Source organism: Cynara cardunculus (genome assembly GCF_001531365.2).
Source record: "Cynara cardunculus var. scolymus isolate 2C chromosome LG 10, CcrdV1, whole genome shotgun sequence".
Classification (NCBI taxonomy): Eukaryota; Viridiplantae; Streptophyta; class Magnoliopsida; order Asterales; family Asteraceae; genus Cynara; species Cynara cardunculus.
This window is the reverse complement of record NC_037537.1, coordinates 18,855,849-18,871,406: the sequence shown is the minus strand read 5'-3', so window position 1 is coordinate 18,871,406 and position 15,558 is coordinate 18,855,849. Positions and strand designations below refer to the sequence as shown.

Below are 15,558 nucleotides of genomic sequence, written 5' to 3'. Positions count from 1 at the left end.
GAATATATGTTGCTTAAGTAAACTTTGTTGGATTTATGTTTTTACCTTAGGCAACATAGTATAAGAATATATGTTGACTAAGTAAACTTTGACGGATTTCAAAAAAAAATATGAGTGTCCAACATTGAACTAAAGCAACATAGGCTAGTATGTTGCCTAGGATATATGCACGCAACAGAGGCAATTTACATTTGTTGTCTAAGGCAACATTTGGTGTAGTGAATGTCTTAATGGAGTAGTTCTTAAAAGTATGCAGGGCCGGTCCAATGGTTTTGGATGCACTGAGTGGAGAACCAAAAATATATCCCTAATCCGATAAACAAAGAACACATAAATTTTCAAGGGGGGGGCTCATCTACATGCACGATTTTTATTAAAAGAAGATGTTATAATGGAGGGACATAAACCAAAACTCCAAACAAAAAAACAAAGATAAGATCACCTAAAACCGTACGTGTCTTCGTGCATTTTGTGAAGCAAATTGTTTAATTAATCTCTCATAGTCGACATTTGCTAAAAACTTACTTTCGATGCTCAAACCACTACTCACCTCCCAATATTAATAAGAAGCAAAAGATCCAGAATTATTCAGAAAGTAGTGAACTAGATGTGAGTCTTAAAAGTCAAGATATCACAATACTCAAAACTTCATGTGCAAGCAGACTAATGACATTATTTGTATGAATGGTACCGGAGAATGTGAGGACTTGCATTCATGTTCCATGGAAATGGGTGGCCTAATTAAAAGGCCATCATAAGGTATATATTCTCCTTCTTCCATTTCTTGCTATGAGTTTGATTAATTATGAGATTAATGCACTCTGAATTAATAATAGTGTGTATTCAAGGGCCACCATAGGCGTTGCTTTGCCATCCAGTAATGTTAAGGTATATATATACACTCTCCACATGGTGGTTGATTCCAAGCAAAAAGCTCCTCAATAATCATACTAATTATATAGCTTGCATATATACATAAAATATAAGCATTCAAAAAAGAAATCAACAAAGCATCATCGTTCATCAACACATTAGATAAGTAAATACTAAATATGATGGAAAACACATTAGATAAAGAAAACACCTGAAGCAAAATCAGATCAAAATCATGGAATCATCATTGCTCACTCCAGAGCAAAATCATAGGCACAATGAGCGATGGTGGTGTCTAGGCAACAAGGTGAGGGCAACAGGGCGAAAGACAACAGAGTGTTGAGTCAGGAAGGAAGGATGGAAGGTCGAAGCGAAGGGGAGAAGGGAACTAGGGATTAGCCGATTAGGGAAGACGAGGTAAAGGTGGAGACTGGAGGCGTGGGAAGACGGGCTTGGTCTATGATGATTCCCCTTGGGCTGATAATACCCTGGGCGAAGACCCATGTCGCCTATGCCCAGGGCTGGTCGTGGAAGTATGTACATGTACAGTTTTGGCATACAAATATATGTCGAATGAGAGAAATTAGAAGCATGTAAGTTGACTTTTTGTGTTTGAGTCATATAAAGATACTTTTGACATGACTTTGATCATAAGAAACTTATGAATTAATCCTATAAATGGACTTAGTAGTATATATTATGAAAATTACCAAAATCAATTTAAAGGATATAAACATGTTGAGTTTGAAAAAAAAATAGTGTAATGGTTTTTTTAGAAAGTCAAACTTTAGATTGTAAGCAAATTAGTGATATTTTGCTTAAATTCTAAGTATGAGCAAGTTACGGAAAAAGATCTATAAGGTCCAAAAAGTTTAAAAAACATTGTAATGTGGATTTGGGTAAAATATTTCAAACTAGTAAGTTGGAAAATGAAACATGAAAAATGACATAACATACATATGGCATACAGATCATAGTCGTATATAATGTAACTCCCGTAATTTTCTGAGAATGGTCGGGAGAACAGTGGGGAAACAGTCGAAAAAGGTTTGAAGACTGTTGAGAAACGGTTAGGAAACTATCGTGGAAAGGTCGCAGAAGCATCAGGAACATATTTTAAGCCCGATATTTTTAGGGGTTTTCACTCATTTTTCCACTATCTTCCCTTTCCTTTCTCTCTCTCTCTCTCTCTCTTGGTGATTTTGGCTTTTTTGGGATGTTCTTTAAGCAAACTGAGAGGAGAACCTTGGATATTGAAGATCTATGATGGAAGGCTTCAAGATCTTGATGAGGTAAGAGTTTGGGTGTTTTGAGCTCCATTTTTAAGAATTTTTGTGAATTTAAAGATTATGTTCATATTTGGTTTAATTCTAGCCATGGATATGACCTTGAGAAGTTATTGGGAGGATTTACTTGTAGATTCAAGTCTTTTAACTTTTGGAAGCTAGAGATAGGTCTGGAAATTAGGTTTAACCTAACTGAACACAATAATATACATGTAAAAAATGTTTATTTTTGATAAGATGTTTTCTAGATATTTATCAAATATGATGATTATCTTATAAGATTTACATCTTTGGTACATTTGATTATATAAATCTTGTTAAATGCCTATATTTTGGGTTTTTAGACATTTTGATAAGAGTGTGTTCATTTAATGATTTAAGATGTAAATGAAGATTATTTGGCTTTAATACACTTTTGGTATACGGTTTATAAATCGTTTGGAAAATGTACCGTCTTGTGAGGCATTTTGGAAAATATAAAAGATATTATTTCATTTGGAAAATGATATGTCTCAACCAAGGATGAATTTTTGAGTTAATAATACTCTTGGAGCATGTGTTTTCATAAACATTGGTTAAATGTGTTTTTATTGCTTATGTTGACTTTTATTTGAGTAGTTAAATAAGTGTGGAGTTATTGGCTTGTTTTGGCCCATTTGAATTTGGGGACATTTGTTCGGTTTAAATTACTCAGTGTTGAGAATTACATACTTTGAGAGGGTTGGCTTTCATTTGGGGTCATCTAATTTAGATTGTAATATGTTGGATCCATAGGCATATGAATCGTATGATGTCATTCCAGACTTGTGTGGAGTCAGACTCCGTGACCTATGAGTTGTCAATGTCATTTGGTATTCGGGAGGTGAACTTGCATAGAGTTAGAATCCAGGACCAATCAATAGATGTTTGTTGTTTAAGTGAGAAGTTATGATTCTCTTGTTATAGTTCATAGTGAGTGATCACCAAGTCAATGATTGAGAAAGCTTGTGATAGTATCGTATAAGTCGTATACGGGGAGATTGTTGACTTTTGTGGATGAGGCTCATCTTGAGGATGAGTATGAATCATGATCACCCTAATACTTGTGGTGGTACTCGTTGGAGTCGCATATAAGACGTAGGTCTAGCGATGGTACTCATTGGAGTCGTATACCGAGCCTAGGTCTTGCGATGGTACTCTATAGATTTGTATAGGGAGCCCATTGACCTTGAGAGAAACTCAGTAACATTGATGTGTGGCATACTTTGTGTTCAACACATTCGATTGATACAAGTCTTCTCCGTCACCGAAAGATGTCATTTTTGGATAATGTATTATCCATGTTTTAGATGTTATTTTGGGTATTAAGTATATCCATAATTTATAGTTTGATATATTGGAAGTATCCATTTTCGTTTATTGGATAACAGAGTTTATCCATGTTTCAGTATTTTGAGTATAAAACCTGATTCATAGGGGTATTCATCGGTTACAATCCAATGGATTTAGGTGGATTCGATTCGATCCAATCATCCAATGGATATTGGATTTTGTCATTAAATCCAATCCAATTAACATTGAACATCTGATCCAATCAAATCCAATAGATGAGTATATCAGATCTGTTCCATCCATTAGATATTATTATTGGTTATTCATTGGATTAAATTAGATCCTCCAATTAGATCCATCTAACAGTTTGATACAATTTTCAACCATTTCAACTAAAAAATTCATATATCTTGTTAATTTATTAGAAACCACTAGGTATAACTATCAATTAAAAACAATATCATAAAATGTTAATAAATATATATAGTTATTAATTGGATGGTAATTGAATGAGTAGTTGGATAGTAATTGGATTGGATCGGTTCAATTTTATTGGATTCTGGACTGTCATCCAAGAACTGACCAATCCAATCTGGATATAGAAATTTTTTATCCAATCCAATTACAATTGATTATCCGATTATGTTCGGTCGGTTGTAATTGGATTGGTCGTTTTAAATTGGATCGAGTACTTTCTGCACACCCTACTTATCCGTTATTTGTGTAAGTATTGGATTTTGGTTTCATGTTAAATGAGTGTTTCGATTAATGAGTTTTCATACGAAAATGGTGGTTTTAGGAAAGATGTTACTTTTTATAAAAAAATACATTTCATTTTGGAAATAGTGATTTAAATAGTATCATTTCAATTTACTGTTTTCATATTAATGATAAAAACTGTTTGAACTCATTAGACTTTAAGTCTAATATTTTTTTTTTCTTGTTGGCATATGTATCAGGTCCTTGTTGGAGAATAGTACTAGCAACACTATGAAAAACTGAGTGCTAGTTAGAGACACGAGAAAGAATTAGGTATTTGGGGATGTCTTTCGTAACTTGGATATAGTGACAGTTAATGGCTTTTAGTAACAGTCATCTCTAATCGAGAATTCGTGTATAGTTTGAATTATATTTGTTGATGTTAAATCTTATATAGCATTATAGGTAGTCAAATGTTGACATTTAGAAAGGAGTTTCTTCCTTATTTGATATTTTATCGAAGACCTAAAACATCGTTCTGTCCAAATTTGAGGTGTTACATATAAACCAATGACTTTGGTTACAAAAGATGTCTTTGATACGTCGTTAAAGTGTAGTTATATGCGAGCGTGTTGATGATTTTAGTGTCATCAATCATTTTGGTGTGATTCTGATTCACTCGAGATCGATTAGAGTGATAAGGCAAACATAAGTGAGTTAGAGGTGCAGAGTGCACACTCACAAAATTTTCCCCTATCTTTTTAGATATCTACAAGGCGGGGGTCAAAGGGCGACGCGCTTAGCGGGGTTCCAAGGGGCAGAGCCCCTTAGCGGTGGTCCTAGATCTGATCCTTGAAGTCTAGGTAGAGTAATCAGAGATATGGTCCTTCTGATCATAGTTCTGAAATTACCTTGAAAATTGGCAAATTCTAAAGTCTAGACTATGCAATCAAACTTAAGGTATGCACACCCAAACTTAGGAAATTGACCAAGTCCTTAACTCTGGACCATAGAATCAGAGATCTCGACTTTGCGTCTAGACTAATGGTTTGGAAAATTGACTAATTAAGTTTGAAACTCTGAACTGCAGATTCAGAGTTCGAGTCTTCACATCCATAGTTAGAAAATTGGCTAAGTCTAACACTCTAAACTGTAGTGCACCCAGACTTAGACTTGGAGTCAGAGTTCGGCCTGGAACTACGGTTGTAACTGCTTGTCAATTTTAACCATAAACGGTTATAACCGCCTATAACTGTCGATTTCTCATGTAAATAAGTAATTTAAGAATCTGGGATATATATAATCTTTATTTTCACAGCCTTTGAAGATTGATAAATTCTAAAGGATTTTCCCGATACTAAATTCATGAACCCAACAAGGTTCTACACACGATCGTTTGAGATTATCCCTGTCCTTTTATCATCTCTATATCCCAATTTCTAACACAACATGTGTTATTATGAGCCATGTTGTCTAGTTTTGTATTTGGCACAATGACTTGCTTTATGCAGTAGGTTGTTCTATAATGAGTTTAAAGGTAAAAGTTGTTAAACAACATATCTGTTGGACTATCAAGAATATCTCAAAGTGTGGTTTATATCAAATTCTCAAAGTAGCGGTAAAACGTGGGACCAAAGTGAGTTTCAAGTTTGACTTTGCTAAAGTTGAGATATAGATGTGTGTTCCGTGTTGAAGTTATTTATGGGCATGTGCCTGTTTGTGTGGTGAGTGTCGTCCCGTAATTTTTAATTTGAATAAGGACATATATAGTTTGATAGATATACATCTAGTTGCAGCTAATGTATTGCATAGGAAGTTATGGATCACAAAATATATCTCCGGGATACTACCGTCATTGCTACAAGTATTAGTCATGTCTTGAATCTTGTCGAGGAAAGTTATCAAATGAAAAAACGTTGACATAAAACTATCCATAGGTTACGGTTTATTGTTAGACAATAAATAAAAATATTATTCACATAAAAAAGATTTATAATTTATTAATTTGTTGTAATCAAAATGTGTAAAGTCATGTTATAAAATCAGTCATAAAGTTGTAAATTTGTCATCAATTTTTTTTCATGGTTTAAAAATATTCATCACCAAAAATAAATCACGTTTTAAGAATTATATTAAAGAAAAAAGTCGCTGAATTTAAAATTTTCTAATACATACTTTTTAATTTTATTATATATATATATATATATATATAACTTAATAATTTAATTAATAATCAAAATATATTATTTACTACTGGAAGGAAACTCGTGCAATGCAGCGAAACACATCTCGATTTTAATGTTTTATTTATTGTTTGTCTCTGTCGATGTTACAATACGATTTTATGTGTTTTTAAGAAAGCAATAATGATTTTATTTTTGAATAAAATATAAATTTGATGATATATAAAAATTTGAAAAAAATATATATATAAATGTTAATATTAAATCAACTAATTAAAAGTTCTCATTTTTTATGTAATTTCTTTAATTTTTTATATATTATAATTTAGTTTAAATTTAATAATGAAATAATTTATTTTTAGTTTAATAATATAACATTTTATAAATATAATAATTAAGTATTTTGTTAGAACTCAATGATATTATCTTAATTATATTTTAGATTTTTATATTTAAAATGAGATGTTTATCATGTATTTGATTATGTTTATTTGCGTTACATGAATTTAGATATAGAACTTTAGTAAGTTGTACTTACGCATAATATACTTGTAATCTTGAGTTTTAAGTAACATGCATTAATAAACAGTAATTTATGCATAAAAAGTGGTTTTTAAGAGTTTTTGTCAAATGTTTTATAATATAGTATAGATGTTCTAAATTACTTATCATATATATATATATATATATATATTAATTTATTTTGAAATAGAATAATTATATGTTAGAAGAAGACAAAATTAAAACAATGATATCAAGTTATGTGGACATAAACACAAAGAAATGGAAAATAAAATGAGAATAGAAGAAAGGAATAATCTGTTTCCCAAACATTCCATTTCATTCCATTCCATCTAGTGTTTACATGTTGACCCATGAAAACATGTTTTTCATAGCCCCAATGGCCCCAACCCCCCATATGTGAAGAAGAAATACACCACTAACCCCCACCCCCAACACCCACATCCACAAGCACGTGTACGGACACATGCACTACAAATACAAACCCCACTAGCAAGAACAACAAGTTCAAGGAGTAGTAGTAGTAGTGGTATAGTAGTAGAAGAACAGGAAAAGTTGTACAAGTTTTGGTCATCAAGAATCATGGAAGGATCTGAAAGAGGGTTAGCCAGCTTTGATCTTCAAGTTAATTCCTTCTCGAATCCCATCCATGATCATATGGGTTTTCCCCATTTTCAAGATCACCATCATCATCAAAGCCAGGTTTTGAGGTTCCTACCTCCAACTCTATCTCTTCCACAGTTATCTCAACCACCTTTGCACACCGCCGCCACCACCACCACCACCACCTCCACCACAGCTGCTGGTAATTTCAATAGCGATGCCCATATGGTTCATAGAGATTCTTGGCATAAAGAACAGGTAGAATCCCATCATATGATCAGGGTGTTTAATTTCTTTAGCTGCTTGATCATCCTTTTCTTGTTAACTGTAACATTTTTCAAGAAAATTGTTTCTCTTTCTACTTTTTGATCATATTTTCAATTATATGGCACAAAGATTGTATGAAATCTTTTTATTGATACATATATATAGGTGGGAAGCTTGGATCCAAAGTCTGTTAATGAAGAAAAATGCACAGATGATCATAATTCATGGTATTCATCCATCTCTTCACCTAATCTTGTTTATTTTTTATTAACTTTCAACACTTTTGTATTATGATCGTATAATTAGGGTTTTAACCTAAGAAAGTAATCACGGGTTTCAAGAAACTGCACTTTCTACTCATTTCAACCCACAGTTAGGGTTCATATGTGACTTTGGCTCTTATTTGCAAGCATCAAATCATGAAGGAAGTACTTAATTACGATATAGGTGTGGTTTCAAAGCTGTATAATAGGTGTGATATATATATATATATATATATATTAGATTCACGTGTGGTGGGGCGAGTAACCTAGAAAACCTAATGAAAACTCGTGAATTCAAATTCATGTTTGGATATTACTTGGTAAATTATTAGAGGTACGTTACAGAAGAACTTTTTTTTAACTTTCTTGGGGGTGTGGATTCCTCTTGGTTTTTCTAAAAGGAAATTATGAGATGGGAGTTGTTTTTCACTCTACTGTGTGTTTGTGTGTGTGAGAGAGAGGGTTTAGATAGAGAGAGAGAGAAGCTTCTCTTGGTGCTTCCCCAGTCAGATTCTAACAAGATCTAGCTACATATATGGAAGAGATTTCTACATAAAGCAAACTTTAAAGCATCTCTCAATCTCTTTGTATGTTGTCAGTATGTGATTTGGGGAAGAACAGGAATCTTCAGGCCTAATGATGACATACATATATAAATCCATCTGTGTATTCATGAACCATGGCCACCAAACTAACCAATATAGAGCTCCCTATGTGTACACACACACACACACACAAACAGAAAAAAGTTCACTTATTTCATTGATTTGAATGGGAAGGTGGAGGAGTTCATCAAACCCTGAAAAGGGGAGGATGAAAATGAGAAGAAAGCTGAGAGAACCAAGATTCTGTTTTCAGACAAGGAGTGATGTTGATGTTCTTGATGATGGTTACAAATGGAGGAAATATGGCCAGAAAGTTGTCAAGAATAGCCTTCACCCCAGGTACTTCATCTCCATTCTACCTTTTCTAGTTCTTAATTAGAGCTTAATTTCAAATAGATCTCGACTTACCCAATTAAGACATCTTGGTATATTAATCGATTAATTATCAGCATGGTTATATATCCATTATTAATTAGTTGTTGTTAAGTTCATAATTAACAAGTTAATCATGTAAAAATCACTACATAATTAACAAGTTGTTGTTGTCAAAAGTTCGATTTGTTAAGTGCGGTTTTTTGGGTCTTTTAGATTAGTATCGATCCATAATTATATCGTTTCGACTGAATATAAGACGAAAATCAATTATATATCAAAATGGGAAGCAAGCAAGGTTAATTTTGTCCTTCTACATATTTGAAAGAAGCTAATTAACAAAGTTTACACGAATAGAAGAGCGAAAGTGATGGCTTAACTAATAATGATCGCTACAACCGTAAAAATTAAAAGAACAAATCGACTTACAAAAATTGTATTGTCCGGATACGATTTCTAAGCATAAAGAGAAACGGAATGCACTCTAATTAATTATTGCTCAAGAATAAAGTCGAACAGACAAAATCTTGGTCTTTATTTATAAGTAGGTATTATTTTTCTCGACAAGATTAGGTTCTAGGAGCGTATTTATATATAGCACCTGGGTTAATGTATCGCATTCGCTTATGAAGGGGTCCGGCCTTCGTAACGAACGCTTAAGATCGAGTGTCTCCAACGAGCTTTAAAACCTTTTCACTTAACTTCTTTTTTTACCGTATGTAATTAGCATATATCTTTATATGGTAACTCATGGTCATTTACCATACTTCTTTCAAACATTTAGCCTACCCCTTAATATATACTATTGAATACGAATAATGCATGGGATTATATACATATATATATATACATACATATATATATATATATATATATGTATGTATCTATATGCATACATGACCATGTCTTAGGCCATTAAAATTATTACGGATTAGACTTTTTTCACTTCTCTTATTCAATTATCATCGTCTAATTGTAATCCCCTTTTCATGTCTTAAAATTTCACGTCTCATCCATACTTCACGGATGAAATTAAAACATCAGATTTTTATACTTTAAAACTTATTGAAATTAAGTTCATATTTTTCTTTGATAATGCGTATTGATATGATTGGTGGATAAAAATGGGACGCGAGAATTTACGACACGTACGGGATTTTTATGAAAATTTTGACATCATCAATCTCATCATCATGACTCCATCTTCAATGGGCCATGAGGTCAAAACATTGCGTTTTCTGTGTGGGTGCAATGTATGTGATTTGGCAAGTTACAGTTCTTTGATGGCTTTCTTGTTTTTGACCATGTCTTGTTGGTTTAACTGCATCCTTCTCTTTCATCCAATGGATGTGGGTTCACGTATTATAATAAAATCGAGTTTATAGGATGTTAAAAAATATCTAAATGTCATAATAAACTGCTTTATTAGGATTTAAGGTTATAGGACCTAGCTAACAATTTGTGCATGCTATGTAAAGTTGTTGCAATAAGTTTATAAAACGTTTTTAGACATCTTAACAAGTTTTTATGATACTTTTTAGATAAAAGTTCTATTGTTTTTTTTTTATATGATATTAAATGAACAAGTGTCCTATAAAATGATAACGTTCATGAGACATTTATTTTTAAAGTGTCATAAAAGCTTGTTAAAACGTTCAGGCCCGTCCTACATATTTATTTGCAACGCTTTTAAAAAGACACACAATTGTTTGATCCTATAAATTTAATTAAAATAATCTGTTTAGAACATTTGGAGCATCTCAGACAACTATGTTATGTTTTTTTTTTTTTTTCTAAAATAGAGTGTCAAAAGTCGAAATATCTAAGAGAAATTACATCCAACTTTAACAACTATTCTATTTTAGCAATTCTGTTATTAATTATATTATTAAAAAATACATTCAATAAAATATTATTCATTTCTCATAAATTTTTATTTTCAATATTTCTTATTTGTGGAAAAAGATTAAAATATTACTAGAAAAGTACTCGCATAATGCGGTGAAATAAATCTTCATTTTAATGTTTAATTTTTATTGTTTGTCTCTATTGATATAATACGATTTTATATGGTTTTGAGAAAGCGCTAATCTTTTTATTTTTGAATGAGATATAAATTTGAAGATAACATAAAATTTTGAAAAAAAAAATCGATATTAGTATCAAATTAACTATTTAATAGTTTTCGTTTTTTTTTTGTATAACTTCTTTAATTCAATTTTTGTTATAATTTAATTTAGATTTAACAAAGTAATTTTTTTTTTGGTTTAATAATATATTTTTCTATAAAGGTAATGTTTATCTTATATCTTATTATGTTTATCTGCAGTTAATTACACGAATTTAAAAATAGAGCTTTAATAAGTTGTACTTACCCAAAATTACTTGTAATCTTGAATTTTAAGTAATATGCATAAATAAATAGTACTTCATGCATAAAAAACGATTTTTAATAGTTTTTGTCAAATACTTTATAATATTGCATAGATTTATCTGGAGTCTTAGAGATTTTCATCAAATTTGGAGATTTTTAACTTCTCTCTCATTTTTCTATCTGTTCAAGATGCTCTTAGACATTTTTTACATCCCTATTAACCTGATTTTATTATAGCAACATGTCTTGAAAGATAACTTATAGTTCAACATGTTTAGATGTCTTAATCACCTTCGAGTTTTTGAACTAACATTTAGGAAGCGACTCGTAGATGTTTTCACTGATGTTTTACGGGTTAAAATCCCTTTTATCTGCTTTTAGCTAAGGTTAGTTGCCTTCATTGGAAGCCAATATTCATCACTCTACTCATTAAACCTTGATTTATTTGCACAATCCAAAAGGGCATCATTTTCTTTGATTGGTGAACTTGAAAATGTAGCAATTTCAAGGTTTCTTCACTTGGAAATATCTAATGATGCAAATGCAGTGCCTTTTATAAGTTGGTAAGATTTAAAAGCTAAAAGGGGTTTCTTTTTTGGACATGAAAAGGGGTTCAAATCTAACCCTCTTTTGCTTCAAAACAATATCATGATTGCATCTATGTTCACTTCCTTTTCAAGATAAAGGGTTGTTCTTTGATCATGTTTGTTGTATATAAAAAGTACCTTTAGTGTTCTCTGTATCTGTTTCAATCTTGTATCCAACACTTTCAGTATTATCGTAGTGAAAAAACCCAAAAAACAATAACCGCAAACTCTGGGCAAAGAAATATGTGGTTACTGATGCAAGTATAGGGTTTTGTCAATGCTAAACGGAAGACTTTTTCTATGGATGTGTTTCTAGGAAATCCGTTGTTAAAGGGGTGACTTGTCATAAAAGTTGGTGGGTAAATTGTTAGCTGGAGATACAAACAGGTTACTCACATATTTTTGGATGATTCGTGGGTATTTTCTTGAAAAATATCGGATTTTTTCGAATCATTAGTATTTTTTTGGGTGATCTATCGGAAATCACCGACGAAAATTTCTCACTACTACAAAACGGGGTTTATAGGACATCCCCAATATCTAAGCGTCCCAATAGACCGTTTTATTGGACTTAATTTATAGGATCAAAATATAAAGTGTCATATCTAAATATGTTGTAATAAGTTTATATGACGCTTTTGGGCGTCTTAACAAGTTTTTTTAGGATATTTTTAATACAAAGTATCGCATTAGCAACTTTATAGGACACTTTTGAGAAAGTGTCCTATAAACTCAATTTTTTATAGGACAATTTTTCAAATAGTGTCATATAAAATTGATAATGAGACGCTTTATATTAAAAGTGTCTTAAAAAACTTATTACGACGTCAAAAAACGTCATATAAACTTATTGCAACACCTTTAGATTTGACACTTTATTTTTTTGGTCCTATAAACTAAGTCCTATAAAGAAATCTATTATGATACTTAGAATTTGGGAGTGTCCTATAAACTCGATTTTATTATAGTGTCTCTCGGTGATTTTTTACCCATGTGTTCAGATTATTTTCAATAACGATAGTTAATTTAATACAAATTGTCAAGTACAATTGCACCAAAGGTGATTTCTTATCATATATATTAGCGAATAATACTTTTTCAAGATCTAAAAAATCAGAATTAAACAGTTGAAAATATATTGGGTAAATTGCAAATGTAAGATGTGACGACGATATTTTTAAAACGTGAGATACGACAACATATTTTGGTCACGAAAATAATCAAAGATATGACAACATCTGAGGACGATCGATCTATTAAAACACGATAATCATATATACTTTTTGTGTTTATTTTAATTTTTTTAACTAATTCTTGTTGTTTTGTTTATCATGAACTAGCAGAAGTTACTATCGTTGTACACATACCAATTGTCGAGTGAAGAAAAGGGTAGAAAGATTATCAGAAGACTGTAGAATGGTGATCACGACATATGAAGGTCGACACAACCACTCGCCTTGTGATGACTCGAATTCATCAGAACACGAATGCTTTACTTCGTTTTAATTATACCTAAGCTCGATGTTCTATTCGATGCTCAAGGAGTTCATGACCAACGAAGTATTTAATTAGTGTTCGTGTAAAATTTACCTATCCGTCAATCTTAGGTCACGAAGATTGAGTTTATTTATGTAGTAGGTAATTCTTAAAAGGTCGATTGATTGCAGGAACGTCATGAAACATTCGGCGATATATTTCATGTACATAAAGCAAATGCAATTTTCCTTTTGAATATATATTTGTGTAAGGGTGATCACTTTTCCGACCAGTATGATTTCTTTTCCAACCTATGCTGTCACGTGCCACCGGTAAATCCCTCTGTTGTAAGGTGAAAAAGATAGGTTCGTGAAAGGTACAGCCATATTATTTTAGACGGTGCAACCATTTTATATAGTGTCATCGTATGGAAAAATTTATGGGTTCGTCGCTGGTTTGCAACCAAAACTAAGTAGGTTGCGAATCTAGAAACCAACTAGTAGGAAAACTACCGATTGGAATTTGAACGAATTTACATTTTGCGACCATATTAAGATAACTAACAAGCATTGCAAACAGATATAGTTACGATATCACTTTTTAGATTACCGAATAACAGATCTATCTATTAAGGAGGTGTTTGAGATTGCTTATTTAAAACAACTTTTTTTTATAAAAGTGTTTATTAACTTATGTGGTATCAAATCGGAGTTTTGTAAAAAAAGGTGTTTGGATTAGCTTATAGCAATACCAAAAGACAGTAAGCTGATAAGTTGTTTTTTAGTGTTTGACAAATTTTGCTTATATATATAAAATGATCAAAAAGGACAGTCTTCCATATTATTGACTTATGGGAGTGTTCGGGATTGCTTATTAACTTATTTGATTTTTTAACATGTAAAGATTTATTTTTCATCATTTATAATAATATTTTGACAAAAATTTATATCAATAAGATTAATAATTAACAAATATTAATAAAACAGGGTTAAAATGGTAAACTGGTAATAAGCAGTTTTTCTTAAGTTAGGAAGAATTAACTTATCAAAAACTGCTTATTACCTTTGGATTGCTTATTTTAGGTGTTTTTTTGATTTATTTCAGTCTGACACCGGTGAGCATTTAGCTTATCACCGATGTCAGACTGAAATAAATCAAAAAACACCTAAAATAAGGAATCTCAAACACCCCTTAATAAGATTTTGTTTCACAAACTAATTGATAAGCTAATTGTTGGATCATAAAATTTACGATATAACCCATCAAAGGAATGGGCCTTCTAATCCTGTCAATTCCTCTATGTTGGCCCGTATGAGGAAACAAATAAATGGGCCAATATTTTTCATTTTTTTTTCATTTTTTTTTTCATTTTTAGGGAGGTTTTATCATAAATGCAAAATTTAAAATTATTTATCGAAATGGGAATACGGAAGGAGCTTCAAACGAAAAATAGTTAAAACATATAATCAACAGGATGTCGACTGAGATATTCATGACTATCGGAAAAGGAATATTGAATGAGTCCGATCGACATTTAGCACATAAATTATAGAAAGATATAACCAGATATTAGATCATGATAACCATCACTTAAAGTTTGAGTTGGTCCTTCTGTTCCATCTGTGGCATTACTGACTTATAGAAGGTTATGATAGAATGCATAATCGTATTAACTGACACTCGAAGTTTGAGTTAGTCCCTTACAGAGAAAGAAAACGTGTTTTCGACCAGGGTTAAAGCGTGGTGAGATTGACGATCAAAATTAAGAAGCAAAAATGATCATTCACAAGGGGCAGTTATAGAGGCCCACGATCTTCTTAACGGAAGTTAGAACCCGAACAGGCCAAATATGTTTCATCATTTCGAAGTTAATCTACAAATATGTTATCGTTGAATCAATTCTTTTAGTTGATTATAAAAACACACATAGTTAATGCCTTTGTTCTAAATATTTCTTCAAAGAATTCACCCACAAACAAGAAACGATTCGATTCACAATTTCGATTTTCGGCGTCGGAGTTAAATCTTGTTAGGATATTTTGAAAATTAAGCAAAGATTAAACAAGAAACATTAAGGGGTGTTTGGAAATTTCTTCAATTTTGAAGCAAAAATTGTCATATCCCTAGAACTTAACCC

At 31.7% G+C, this 15,558-nt stretch overlaps 1 protein-coding gene across 1 annotated transcript; it reads left to right on the top strand.

Annotated features, from left to right (window-relative positions):
* The first annotated feature begins 7,393 nt into the window (after positions 1-7,393).
* On the top strand, positions 7,394-13,676 carry LOC112519900 (probable WRKY transcription factor 12). Its single transcript, XM_025128215.1, has 4 exons — positions 7,394-7,735; positions 7,910-7,971; positions 8,787-8,951; positions 13,289-13,676. Exons 1-4 carry the CDS (start codon positions 7,457-7,459, stop codon positions 13,449-13,451), a joined length of 669 nt encoding a protein of 222 aa, XP_024983983.1. The 5' UTR covers positions 7,394-7,456; the 3' UTR covers positions 13,452-13,676.
* The last annotated feature ends 1,882 nt before the right edge of the window (positions 13,677-15,558 follow it).

Excerpts from the sequence above, each read along its gene's own strand:
- LOC112519900 (XM_025128215.1), top strand. The coding sequence starts at position 7,457 with ATGGAAGGATCTGAAAGAGGGTTAGCCAGCTTTGATCTTCAAGTTAAT. Across the intron at positions 7,972-8,786 it reads ACAGATGATCATAATTCATG|GTGGAGGAGTTCATCAAACC; the intron begins GTATTCATCCAT and ends TTGAATGGGAAG. Across the intron at positions 8,952-13,288 it reads AAGAATAGCCTTCACCCCAG|AAGTTACTATCGTTGTACAC; the intron begins GTACTTCATCTC and ends ATGAACTAGCAG.